Here is a 13946-nt window from a genome sequence, read left to right as displayed (position 1 = left end):
GGGGCGAGACCCAGCGCCGCACGGGGCGAGTCCCGGCGCCGCACGGGGCATGACCCGGCGCCGCACGGGGCGAGACCCGGCGCCGCACGGGGCGAGTCCCGGCGCCGCACGGGGCGAGACCCGGCGCCGCACGGGGAGAGTCCCGGCGCCGCCCGGGGCGAGTCCCGGCGCCGCACGGGGCATGACCCGGCGCCGCACGGGGCGAGTCCCGGCGCTGCCCGGGGAGAGTCCCGGCGCTGCACGGGGCGAGACCCGGCGCCGCACGGGGAGAGTCCCGGCGCTGCACGGGGCAAGACCCAGCGCTGCCTGGGGCATGACCCGGCGCTGCACGGGGCGCGGTGTTTCTACGCATCAGCTCATGGAGACTCTTATCTAATTACTAACATGCAAAGTTTCGATGCTTTAAATTTACTTTATAAGTACTGTGCCAGCTCTGTATTATCAATTTTTTCATTAATTAATTGATAACTCTTCATGTTTTCCTTAAATATCTCATGCGTTAAACAGTTATTTAAAAACAATTGTGGGAATGTATTCACCTACTTTCTGTGATTTAGAATGAATTTGTATGTCCTTGATCAGGCACAGAGAAAAACTTCAAAGCTATGGGTTTGACTCTGGGGGAATCTAGAGATACTTTGGCACCCAAAAAGTGGGCCTGGTTTTCAGACAGAAGGGTGTTTCTTCAGGAGCCGGAGGTGCCCCAGTTGTCTGAGCCTGAAGACACTTGATGACACAGTTGCCTGAGCGCTTAGCGGGGTCTTTCTCTCTGAATCAGCCTTTCCCTGGACAGGCGTTCGTGTCCAGCAGTGCAGCGTCGTCGTAATACCTTTTTTCTTTCCAAACATAACAGGACTGGCAAAATCCCAGTGAGCGACGCGGAGCAGAGCAGCGCGCCCTATGTCTACGCCGTCGGGGACGTCGTGGAGGGCAAGCCTGGGCTCACGCCCGTCGCCGTGCAGGCGGGCAGGCTGCTGGCTCGAAGGCTTTTTGGGGGCCGTTTAGAAAAGGTAAGTTTCTTACTGCTGTTTCTGAGATAATGTCTAAAGCAAAATCATGATTTGAGGGCAATCGGTACAGCTGGCACTGTGCGCCTGTTTTGCCGGGGAAGCTTCCCCCTAAACCGTTTGCAGTTCCGTACCGTTTACTGGTGGTTTTAAATAAGTATCTTATGCGTATCTTAACGTGCAAGCCATTGTACTGGGTGACGTACGGGGGGCGCCCAGGTAGGGACGTCCTGTCTCCTGACTGGAGGGGTCTGGAAACAGGTCCCGGGTGGATGCTGCTCTGTCACCGGGTGGCAGGGCCCTGCGGCCCGGGGCGGACGGGGCCGGCCTCTGCGCCTGCCCAGCCTGTGGACCTGGTCTAGCCACCCTGCTCCTCCGGGCTCTGTTTCAGCCGACGCATGGCTGACGGTGCATCTGGCGCCCCCTGCAGTCTCCCCACCTCCTGCAGTCTCTGGTCACAGACGAGCCTCTTGCTCTGCGGGCTCTGTCTGCCGGGGCCGACGGCGGTCTCGGGAGCCCCCAGCCCTACGCGTCAGGAGAGCAGGGACCCGTGCGCTGCTGGCAGATGAGGGGCAGCGGGGGAGGTGGCCGGGCCGCATGGGGGCGGGCTCAGGGGGCCTGCTGTGCTGCCCCAGCCTCAGTGCAGAGAGAGGCCTGGCATGTGCTGGCAGAGCGGGGGTCCCGCAGCTGGGAGGGAGGAGTCTGGGAGCCAATCTGGTGTCAGATCATCAAGAATCTGGGAGGCTGCAGTGAGGAGCTTTTATGTCCCCCAGCGTTTCATTCAGAAAGGCGTCAGACTGCAGAAGGTCTGGTGCCAGTCACCCTGTGGACCTCCCACCCGACCGCACAGGTGTTAATGCCCCCTGCCTGCATTTCCGAGTACGTGGATGTTCAGCACAAAGACTGTTCTGCTGCGCTTCTGGAAGTGAGTGGCAGGCGCTTTGCCCCCAGAAAACGCTTTCGGCAAGCGTCCCCTAAGAGCAAGGGTGCTCGCCTCCATAACCACAGCTGCGTCTCCGCGCTGATGGAGTGCATCACCACGGGCACAGGTGCGCGTCGCCCGGCACATCTGGCTTCCCAAGCCCTTAGGTCTCTTCTCATTCGCTAGAGCCCCTGCCTCTATTTACCTGTTTCTTTGCTTTATTTCTCATGATGGTTTTATTTTTTTTTTTTTTTTTTTTGCGATACGCGGGCCTCTCACGGTTGTGGCCTCTCCCGTTGCGGAGCACAGGCTCTGGCCGTGCAGGCTCAGCGGCCATGGCTCACGGGCCCAGCCGCTCCGCGGCATGTGGGATCTTCCCGGACCGGGGCACGAACCCGTGTCCCCTGCATCGGCAGGCGGACTCCCAACCACTGCGCCACCAGGGAAGTTGTCATGATGGGTTTTTTGACGGATCCAGGCTACTCTTCTTGCAGAGTGTCTCACGTCCTGGGTTTCTCTGATGCTTTGCCCGAGCTGGTTCAGGTGGGATGTTTGGGGCCCGGCTTCTTCATAAGGAGCTCCGTGTGCTGTGTTTCACCACCAGGTGCCCAGCGAGGTCGTGTGTGGAGACCTCGTGGGCACACGGAGGCGTGGGTGGGTGCAGGTGACTGGGACCGTGGCCCTGCTGGCCTCGGCAGGGGCAGGGGTGTGAACGGATGGGGAGCTGTGCCCTCCCCAGGGCATGAGCACCGGGCTCTAGGAAGCACAGCAGTTGCCTGAGGTCCTGAGAAGCGGATCCCAGGGGCGATGGGCAGAGACGTGAGAAGACTGGGCAGCGCCGTGAGAAGACAGGGCAGCGCGTGTGCAGAGAGAGGTCAGAGGACCAGGGCGGAAGGAAGGCTGCAGGTGGGGTGAGGCACGGGCCCGCTCAGGTGGAGGTCGGAGTTCAAGGTGTGGGACGTGCTTTAGGTGAAAGGGGAAGCTGGGAGTTTCCTGTTGATTTTCCTCAGTTGATGTGAAGCAGGAGAAAAGCACCTGCTGAGAATGAGGCGCCCCCTGTAGGCCACGGGATGCAGGGTTGACGGCCAGACTGATGAGCAGCTGAGGACCTAGGAGAGGTCAGGAGCTGCTGCGTGCAGCCGTCTGCGCTTCTGTGGGTTTCTGTAGGCGTGCTGGGAAAAGAACAAATGCTTGGCTGGTCCGTGATTTGCAGGTCATGGAACACGACGTGTCGGGGCCGAAGGTGAGGGTCAGGCTGGCGCGCGGTGTCCACGTTGTCCACCGGGTGCAGGGACGCCCGGTGGTGTGTGATTGGCTTTTCTTTTGGGCCGCAAAGCAGCGCCTCGCTCAGGCCGTCACATCGACGGGGTTTCTCATGAGAATCCCACAGTAACCTGGAGGGAGAACCAGGCTGGGGTGGGGCTGGGCTCGAGGCTGCTCTGGGCCCCGAAAGGGTGGGGTTCCTGGTTGGCTACCCCTCTGGCTGAGCATTTCTTCCTGTCCAGCCACCACCCAGGGGCTTCACCACTGGGGGCCTCTCCCTTCGCCTCTAGTTCATATCCTACAGAGGGAAGAAGTGCATGGACGTGCAGCGCTGGGTCTTGCCCCTTGCCCCTTTTCCTCTTGCAGTGTGGGCAGCCGGTCGCTCCCTTTGGGTTGGAGTCTCCCCTGAGCTAGTCACCTGTGAGCTGTTGGCGGGGTGGGGGAAGTCGTGCGCTGGGCACCGCTGCCCTTGCGGAGCTGTGGGCGGGAAGCACAGTGACCTTCCTCTCTGGCTCTGCCCGCCCCCTTTCTCGGTCCCGCACACGCTTTCTCTCTGTGCGGTCAGTCTCCAGACAGGCGTGCGCCTGTGCTCACACTCGCGCCCCGGGATGCAGGGCTGCTGGGGACGGCGTGTGGGGCTCAGGGTCTGCAGCCTTCCCGTGATGTCCTCCTGTGCTCTTTCCCAGGCTGATAAGGGCCCTGAAGGGTCCCGTCTCCGGGCCCCGCGGTGTGGCGGCCCTCCACGCGCGTGGCCGTCTCCCTGGGGCGGGCTGGGCCGCTCACCCTGCCCTGCGCGGCTGAGCGGCTTCTCCGCTCATCCCTGCAGGGGCGCGGTCATGTGCACGGCTGCAGTGGCCCAGGTCCCAGTGCAATGGCAGCACGTGGTCCCTGCCCCAGAGTTGGGGCGCGCCCGTCTGCTCAGTGACTCAGTTCCCTGAAACGGTGGCAGTGAGGGTCACCTGCACGGGACCGTGCTTGCTGATCTTCCTCTTACAGATGTGCGTCGTGTGGATTTTCCCTGTAAGAAGCACCACAAAATAAAAGACCGTGGCTGGTTTGTCTTGCAGTGTGACTATATCAATGCCCCCACCGTGGTGTTCACGCCCCTGGAGTACGGCTGCTGCGGGTACGCGGAGGAGAAAGCCGTGGAAGTGTACCGGAAGGAGAATCTGGAAGTAAGGTGGTGTGACTGTGGCATGTTCAGACCTTCTCTTTTAATCCACGGTTTGTCTTCAGCCACTTTTTATTTTGTAGTTTTGCAAGTTACCATAATGGTTGTATTGTAGGAAATTGTATTCCTACTTCAGGAAAATTGGAAATTAAATAACGTAAACCCCGTCTGTAGCGAACTGTAATAATCACACAGCTGGGGAAAGAAGGACACGCTGCGTGCATCAGGGCTCCGAGCTGCAGCAACAGGCGTCTGCCTGAGGAAGCTGACGGGAGGGTCGCCGTGCGACCTTCGGGGGCGCGGGAGCGTCCGAGGCCTTGGGCAGGGGTGGGAGCCAGGAGCTGGGAGACGCGTCAGCTCCTCTCCCTGGTGGGGGTTTGTGCGTGTGTGCGGGCAGTGCTGTCCCTGGAGGAACAGAAATGCACGTAGCGGCAGAATGCGGCCCTTCCCTGCTCCGAGTTCACCCGTAGTTCTGGCCTTTGGAGGAGCTGACTGACTCACTGTTGTTCGTCTCAGTTACAAATTATGAGGGACGTCCGCTGGTCCGGGCTGGGTCTGCCGTCCACCCCCTCCCGCTTGGCGTGACGGGAGCCAGACACAGGCAGGACCTGGTCCGGGACCCTCCGCCACCCGCGGGCTCAGAGGAGGGGCAGGTCCGGGGCTGTCGGCCTGCTGGGGGCTCCTCAGACGCCCCGAAGGTGCTCTCGCCTCCCCTCCACCCCTGCCCGTCTGGTCCTAACTGCCTCGTAAGCAGGAGGGGCGGGGAGGTGAAAAGGGTCAGAGGTTTAGGACCACTCGATGTTTGAAGCCAGTGAGTTGAAGTCGCAGGCCCTCCCCTGGCTGCGGGAATCCTCTGAAGCACAGCGCTGAGGCTCCCGCGCCGAATGGCCGAGTGACTTCCTGAGACTCGCTTTTACGTTTCCGGGCTGGGGGACCAGGATGATGACAGACGCTGCTATTTTAGGTGGTGTTTTCGATGGGAAATTCCCATTTTAGAGGACTTTATTTGATCAGTGTTTATAATTCACTTCTGGTAATAATGAACCACCCATTTGCAGTGGTGAACTTTTACCTGGGTCTTGGAAAAGTGATGGTAACAATTATGGATTTAACACTTAGTTCTAAAACTTTCTGAAATCAATGAGCAATTAAGCTCGGCAGGCACGTGAGAGGAAGGATGCAGGAGGCTGCACCCCAGATAAAGGGATGTCTCTGTAGGAAGGTTCCCAGGTTTGTGGGGTTACTTTAAGGTCTCTTTCCTAAGGCTCACTGCGGATCAACTCACCTAGTCTGTACATTTATTTATTGCATTTTACAGGACTGAAAATTTGATCTATTAGTATTTTTTTAATATTCCAACTATAAAGAGGAATGAGGAAGCCTCTCATAAACACACATATAGTTTCTTTTAAATGAGGAAATTAGGTGAAAAGCAGATGAGGGTAGAAACAATAAGACAGCGTAAGAAGAAAGATTAATTGGTTCACAGAATTCATGCCGTGAAGTCCGGGGCACTCTCATCTCTCTGATAATGCACTTGTATGCAGAGTATCTGAAGAACTCTTACAACTCAACAATAAAAAAACCCCCAAATGACCCAGTTTTTTAAAGGGCAAAGAATCTGAATAGATGTTTCTCCAAAGAACATACACAAATGGCCAATAAGCACATGAAAAAGTTCTCAGTATCATTAATCGTCAGGGAAACGTACCTCCAGACCTTAGTGAGATACCACAGGGATGACCTGTAAAAACGTTCACCATTTCTGTGGGGTCTTTTCACCTTCTTGACGGTGCCCTTGGAAGCACGAAAATCTTTCATTCTGATGAAGTCCAGTATGTCTTTTTTGTTTTCTGTTGCCAGCCACATGGACTTTTGGTGTCACTTTTGATAAATCAGTGCCTAATCCAAAGTCGTGAAGGTTGATGCCTATGTTTTTTCTTCTAAGAGTTTTACAGTTTTCAGCTCTTACGTGTGGGTCTGTGGTCCATTCGGAGTTATTTTCTGCACACGTGTGAGGTAGGGTGCGACTTCCTTCTTTTGCATGTGGATGCCCATGTCTCTGGGAACAGCTCCTTCCTAGTAGAGGAAACACCGCCAGTGATCCAGCTGCAAATTTGAGTATAATTGGGAGAGTGGGGATGAGAGTGCAGGGGCCAGGGAAGAACGGCTTAAATCCTCCTCAACAGGGCGAGTCAGTAAGTGCAGCCGAGCACGGAGAGTCGCGTGAGAGCAGCGTGAGCGTGTTGTGCAGAAACACGGGGGCGACCGACCGCGCGCGCAGGACGTGCAGGTGGCTGTGTTGACTGATTAAAGGGGGCGCCGGGGCGGCCCAGGCGGCTGGGTTCATCACAGAGCTTGGAAAATCCGCAGATAGTGAGCATAATTTGATTAAGAGATTAAAACTTTTAAGAAAGACAATCATGGGAGATTCCTTGTTCGTTTTGGCCTCTTGCCACGCGGCGTGGGGGATCTCAGTTCCCCGACCACGATCGAATCTGCGCCCTCAGCAGTGAAAGCACCTAGTCCCTGCACCGCCAGGGAGTTCCCAAGGGTGATTCTGAATGAGGAGAGTACTGGGGGGAGACCAGTCCTGTCAGAGACTGAAATGTATCGTCTAACTACCCAAATTAGACTTGTGCCGGAGTGGCACGCAGGTGGGCAGAAAGATTAGTGGGACAGAATTTGGAGCCCAGATTGATTCAAGTGCTTAGAAGAGTTAACGTGTGGTAAAGGTGGTATTTTAAATCTGTGGGAAAGGGCATTCATTTAAGGGTGCTGGAGTCTAAGGGGACAGCCTTCAGGGAAAATATGAAGTTGGGTCCACACTTCACACCCACTTTGAACCAGAAGGATCAGAAACTTAAATAAAGTAAAATCTTGCAAGTACTAGGAGGAAAAACACAGCTCACACACACGAGGAAAGGAGCGGGAGGGTGTGGGAAGAGGTGTGGGTGCAGGGGCTCAGGGCGCATCAAAGCCAGGAGCCTGCAGTTTCAGCAATCCTGTTTAAAACCTTGGAGTTTGCACCATTTCTTTTCTTAGCCTTAGGGGTGTATTTTAGGAATACTGTCTTGAGATGAAGAAGCATTTATCTTCTGTTCCTAATAGCCACAGAGATTGACAAGTTTGTATTAAACTTTGAGGAAGAGTTTATTTCTCTTCTGTTAAATACACATTAAACCTAATGTTTTTTGTTACACGTAGCTGTGAACTATGATGTGTTTTAAATAAAATGTCATTTCAGCTACGTATGCATTAACCACTGATGCTTCCTTAACTTTTAAAATGGTTACTTCTGGACAGTGGGATTTTTTTTCCCACTTTCTTTGTAATTCTCTGCCCTGTGTTATTCTTTTAATAACCTTGTATCATTGTTATAAAAACAGTAAAGACAGTATTCCAACCGTAAAATACATAACCCTATTAAAGAACAGAGAGCCAGTACTTCTATCCCTCCACTGCAGGGATAGTTGAGAACACATTCTCATCCTGGCAGCGCACACACATCCACCGCCTTCTGTGTGGACTGATTAGGCGGAGGGCTGCCAGGACGTGTAGCTGCCCCGAGGGGATGAGGGGATGGACGGACGCTGTGTGGTCCGTCCCTGAGGCCTGAGCAGGTTGGGAGGCTTCGAGGTACCCTGGGCTCTGGCGGGGGCAGTGTTCCACATACCGTGGGTGGCTGGACTGTCTTGTGGCTTCTGCTTCTCCTAGATTTGGTTTGAATGTGAACCTCACAGGAGGCGTGTGAACCGATGGAGGGCAGGACCCAAGGCTTTCTTTACTGTCTCAGCCCCACAGGGCCTGGAGCGTTGGCTGCTTGGAGAGTAGCCCTCTAGGCGCTTGAGAAGCGAAGTTAGTTAATGGGAGATGTTTCGGGACGGACGGCAGAGCAAAGCAAAGGTCACACACTCTGCAGATGGCAGTTAGGAGCTCGCCCAGATGCTCCCGTCAGATTCATAAGCTGGGATCATGCAAGTTTAAACTTCTGAGAGCTGGTACAGGAATTGTCGTCTTTGTATAAGGAGGAGCCTGTCAAGCGGCGGTCTCCATGGACACCGACCTTGGCCTCTCTCTTGCAGGTCTACCACACTTTGTTCTGGCCTCTCGAGTGGACAGTGGCCTGCAGAGACAGCAACACCTGTTACGCGAAGATTATCTGCAGCAAATTCGACAATGTACGTCATACGGTTGGAAGCAGGAAAGTTCTAATTGCAAAACAAATCTTTTATTCTAGTATTTGGGTTTGTATAATCTCTTTAACGATAGCTCTAAGGGCCAGGTGGAAATCCTTGAAACTGTTACCCAGGCACTGTGTTTGAAGAGTGACAGTTGGGCAGTGACTGACCTTTTCAAAGTCATCGGAATGTGTCACTCCAGAGCTGTCTAACTTGGCAGTTTAGAACTACACGATCTGTGACAATTTGGGTCATCAGTGATGAAATGTAAGGAGTATGTTTGTGTACATTTGGAAGTACAGGCATACCTCGAAGGTATTGTGGTTAGGTTCCAGACCACTGCAATAAATCGAGTTTTGCGTAACATGAGCCGCAAGATTCTTTGGTTTCCCAGTGCTCATGAAGGTTATGTTTACACTATACGGTAGTCTATTATGTGTGCAGTCGCGTTATGGCTAAAAAGACAATGTACGACCTTAATTTAAAAATATGCTAAAAAACCCTGACCGTCACCTGCGCGTCAGCCAGTTGTGGCCCTTCTGCTGGCGCGGGGTCTCGCCTCCAGTGCTGCCGGCCGCTGACTGGTCAGGATGGAGGCTGCTGAGGCTGGGACGGCTGCGGCCATTTCTGAGAACAAAGCCAGCATGCAGTTCGCTGCACTGATGGCCTCTTCCTTTCATGAGTGATTTCCCTGGAGCAGCAGTGCTGCTTGGCAGTATTTTACCCACAGAACTTCCTTCAAAACTGGAGTCAGTCCTCTCAACCCCGCAGCTCCTTTATCAACGAAGTTTGTGTCACATCCTAAGGCCTTTGCTGTCGTTTCAAGTATCTTCACAGCCTCTTCACCAGGAGTAGATTCCGTGTTAAGAAACCACTCTCTTTGCTCATCCAGAAGAAGCGGGCCCTCATCCGTTCCCAAGTTTCATCGCAAGATGGCAGCAATTCAGTCCCATCTTCAGGCTCCACCTCTAGTTCTGGTTCCCCTGCCGTTCCCACCACGTCTGCAGTCCTTCCTCCATGAAGTCTCGAACCCCTCAAAGTCATCCAGGAGGGCTGGAATCAGCTTCTTCCAAACTCCTCTTCATTTGGATATTCTGACCTCTTCCCATGAATCACAAGTGTTCTCCTTTTATTTTCCTCTTAATTTTTATTGGCCACGCCATGCGCGTGAGGCACGTGGGATCTTAGTTCCCCGATCAGGGATCGAACCCGCGCCCCCTGCACCGGAAGCACGCAGTCCTAACCACCGGACCGCCAGGGAAGTCCCGCAAATGTTCTTAATGGCATCTAGAATGGTGAATCCTTTCCAGAAGGTTTTCAATTTACTTTGCCCAAATCCATCAGAGGAAGCACTGTCTATGGCAGCTACAACCTAACAAAGTGTATTTCTCAAATAATAAGACTTGAAAATCCAAATTACTTCTTGATCTACGGGCTGCAGAAAGGATGTTGTGTTGTCAGGCATGAAAACAACATTAATCCCATTGTCCATCTCCATCAGAGCTCTTGGGTGACCAGGTGCGTTGCCAGTGAGCAGTGACCTACTGCCCCTTTCTTGTACTTTTGTCCAAATTTCCATTTCTGGAGTGTCACCCCACCACTCACTGTCTTCCTGGAGCGATGCTGAAAATCACGGACAGGCTTCCATCTCTCAGAAGCTCCTCACTTTCATTAATAAGTGGCTTCCCCCTCTCTGGGCCGCGCCTTCTCCCACTTTGCTGCACGTGCACCCCTCAGAGGTTCCCGTCCACGGCCCCCTGGATGCGCAGCTCACGGGGTATCCGTTTGCCCACCTGCCACGGGAGCCCGGAGAGTGGGGGGCACAGACTCCTGCCGCCTGTCATGCCCTCTCTCTTCACCTTGTGCACTTTAACCCTGAAGCTCTGGATGAAGAAAAGTGATGAGAAAACACGGACAGAGGAAGCATGAGCGCTGGGAGTGCGCGGGGACGAACCCGCGTCCGCCGGGGCTGCATGCGCGCAGGGACGAGAGCCGCGCGTCCTTACGGCTCGCGGTCCCTAGGGTGGGGTGTCTGCCGAGCCGACTCGGAGCCGGGCAGCCTGCGTCCTGGGCTGGGAGGAGCGCCTGCTGCCTCCGAACTTAGCCTTATTCCAGCACCGGCTGTTAGTCGGGATTTGTCGTGCTGTCATTTAGCGCTCTCTCAGTGTAACGCGGAAACGTCCCTCGTACTGACAGACTCCTTCGCGCAGCAGGTAAACTGCCCGTCCCGGCGAATCTGAGCGCGTGTTCACACGGGACGTGCATTTACTGGCTCACCCAGCAGATTCTTGCAGGGCACGGTTTCACGGTGCTGTTCTCTGCTCAGTTCAGCATTAGAGGTGCTTTTCTCTGGGAGTTGCTGTCAGTTTCAACGGTGAACTTGGGATGACAAGATCCCTCTTCAGATCCTTAACCTACTGGCTTCCCTTTGGAAGGATCGGGTGATAGGATTTCACGTCCTTGGACCGAAGGCCGGTGAGATCACCCAAGGATTTGCAGCCGCCATGAAATGTGGGCTCACGAAGCAGCAGCTGGACGACACCATTGGGATCCACCCCACGTGTGCACAGGTACGGACACGGGAGCTTGTAGATGTGGACTCGGTGTGGTTTGGAAAGCTGTGATGAAGCATGTTGTCAGTGGACAAATCTTATATTCATAACTGCTCTGTATGCCTTAAAGGATGATGTTGGTGTCACGTTCGGGACGTGGTTTCTTAGAGCAGAGCTCCAGTACCGACAGCTAAGTGTGAATTCGTGTTGTTTCCTTCCCGTGGGCAGGTGTTCACCACCTTGGAGATCACGAAGTCCTCGGGGCTGGACATCACGCAGAAGGGCTGCTGAGGCTAAGCCGCTGCTATCGCTTTCCTTGTCCCGCTGCCGTTTCTGTGAAGACGGCGTGCTCTCGGGTAAGCCCGGGACAGCGTCGGGGCAAGGAGGCGGGACAGCAGCAGTGCCGTCCACCCGCCTGGCTGACGGGGAGGGGCAGCCGCGCTGCGTCCTTGACGTCTTAGCTCGGAGCCGCCAGGTGAGCCAAGACTGACGTCTTCCCCATCAGCTCCCCCGACAGAGCTTTTAATCACACAACTCATCTCAGTCCATGTTCCCGGTTGCTCCTGTTTATATCCCCTTGCTTTGCTGAGTCCACGGAAATACTTTCTTTTATGAAACTGACTATAAAGTGGGCATCTTCAGTGCATGGGCGTCTGGGACGCCCCCGTAGCTGCCGCAGAGCACTAGTGCGCCACCTCCTCCCGTGGGCACATGTGCAGCCGCCAGCAGACCGTCTCGCCCTCTTCTGGTTCCCCACAGTGACCACCTGGCCGCTCTCCTCTTCGTGTCACTGGACTGAGCAGAATATCTCACGTCAGAGAGAGATGCTTGGACTTCTCATGTTGATCTTAAGAATAATATTAAAAAGTTCTCAATACTGTATTATGTGAAACGTAATTTAAAACTTTTTTTTTTTTTTTTTTGCTGTACGCGGGCCTCTCACTGCTGTGGCCCCTCCCGTTGCGGAGCACAGGCTCCAGACGCGCAGGCTTAGTGGCCATGGCTCACGGGCCCAGCCGCTCCGTGGCATGTGGGATCCTCCCGGACCGGGGCACGAACCCGCGTCCCCTGCATCGGCAGGTGGACTCTCAACCACTGCGCCACCAGGGAAGCCCTAGTTTTAAACTATTTAAGTGGTTCTGTTCTCAGTCTGTTTCCTTACAGTCGGGTTCAGTAAGTGAAAAGGTCATGTTGCGAGATTCCTTTTGAGTTTGCACCCCTGTCAGCATCTAAAAGGCCCTTGAGGGGGAGGCCCACCCGGGGCCCTTTGGGAACCTTGTTTTCTTGGGAGCAGACCGCCCAGCACCAAGTTGAGGGTTCCAGGCGGCAGTGCCCTTCTGGGCCGTGCGCGGGCCGCCGGCTTCTGTGCTTAGAACATCCGGGCCTGCGTTTTAAGAGACGCTCTAAGCCAGGGACCAATCGGGGAGCAGCATCTGTGGGCGGTGCTGGGGCGGGGCTTGGGCGCCCAGCTTAACGCACACGGGGCCCACTTACAGACTCTCCTTTCCACTGGGGAGGCGGGTGGGGCGATCGGGTCGTGTGTGCCCAGGGTGGCACGGCGAGTCGGGCAGGGGCCGGGCTCCCACCTGGCACGTCCACGGCCAGCCCAGCCCTTCACAGACCCAACCCCTGTGTGAGCTCAGAGGGGCCGACAGGGCCCTGGTCCCCAGCCCGTGCCGACGCTCCGCGGCTGCCCCTTCTAAGCCGTAGTCCAAGACGCCGTGGCCCAGAGAAGAGTCAAGGGAACCTAAATCAGGCTTAAGGCTGTGGACAGCCTGCTGGGAAGTCCGGCTCCTGCACAGCCCTGGAGGCCCGTGTGGACCCATCCACCTCCCTCCCAGGCTCCTGGGAGTCTCCTGACAGCACAGCCGTCTCTGCAAACCTCCTCCTCCGTGTCACTCTCCCTCTCTTCCGTGACCGCGAGGTTGGGCCCGCGCAGACCTCTGGACCAGGCTGGCGTCCCCAGCACTGCTCGCCCGGGGACGGGACACCACAGGCCCCAGGCCAGGCGTGACCTCCCGGCCCGAAAGGCTGCCCCCACCTCAGGGCACAAACAGCTCCGGGGAGGTCCCTGCAGGGCTCCCCTGGGACCAGTCGGCAGGTCAGACCTGCACTGTCCTGCGTCCCTCCCTCGGCAGGTCCCTCGACTAGAACCCCCATCTCGGGGCTGCTCTGGGGACCCCAGCTGACACGCTCCCCACGTGTTCACTCGCAGATAAAGGCCTAGGACATCAGGGCAGGAGGAGGCCTTGCTTTTTACACCATTTGCCTCTCCTCTCCTCTAGTCCCCACTTGGGACACAGGCGCCCTGGCCATGCTCGCCGTTGCTAGTCCGGTGGCGACCCTGACCGTTCTGAGCCTGGCGGGGCCTCCATGGGGCAGCAGGCCCCGGAGGTGCGCCCTAACCAACCGTACTCCCCTGCGTTGGCCCAGCCCGACGGTTCCAGGGCTGCGGCTAGGGCTCAGTCAAGGTCAGCCAGAAAAGGAGCTCTTCTGCCGCCAGGGCGAGTTGTTTGCTATTTCTAGGCCTTCTCTTGCGCTTAGTCTGAAGGAGGGCTGGGGGCTCTGCCACCAAATGTGTAGGCGTGGGTGCTTCCATCCGGGGTCCTCGAAGCTGGAACGCCCGCCAGCCCAGCCCTCACGCAGCTGCCCTCACGGCCACGCCCCGGCCAGCAGGGCTTCAGGCTTAGTGGCTGCAGTGTCACTGATTGTGACCTCAGGGGCTTCTGATGCTGCAGTGAGCCTGTGGGCCTGGCCCCTGGGGCCCTGGGCCGGTGCTCGCCTTGTGCATGGCAGCCAGGACCATAGCCAGCGTCATTCAGGCGGCCCGGTGAGTAGCTGGCCCCTTGG

General features: G+C 56.0%; 1 protein-coding gene across 1 annotated transcript in view; it reads left to right on the top strand.

The window, feature by feature from the left end:
- The window catches only part of TXNRD3 (thioredoxin reductase 3), a gene marked incomplete at its 5' end in the record, with an annotated part of 42915 nt that extends 31007 nt beyond the window's left edge, over positions 1 to 11908 (top strand). Inside the window, 5 exons of the mRNA XM_082847441.1 lie at positions 854 to 1010; positions 4260 to 4367; positions 8449 to 8544; positions 10980 to 11114; positions 11325 to 11908. Of these exons, the coding sequence (XP_082703567.1) occupies positions 854 to 1010; positions 4260 to 4367; positions 8449 to 8544; positions 10980 to 11114; positions 11325 to 11387 (559 nt within the window). The 3' untranslated portion in view covers positions 11388 to 11908. The remainder of the gene's footprint in view (positions 1 to 853; positions 1011 to 4259; positions 4368 to 8448; positions 8545 to 10979; positions 11115 to 11324) is intronic.
- Positions 11909 to 13946: the final 2038 nt, after the last annotated feature.

The sequence above is a fragment of the Leucopleurus acutus genome, assembly GCF_964270905.1.
Source record: "Leucopleurus acutus genome assembly, chromosome: 10".
In the NCBI taxonomy this organism is placed as follows: Eukaryota; Metazoa; Chordata; class Mammalia; order Artiodactyla; family Delphinidae; genus Leucopleurus; species Leucopleurus acutus.
Note: the sequence above shows the minus strand (reverse complement) of the source record. Positions and strands in the feature narration are given on the sequence as shown.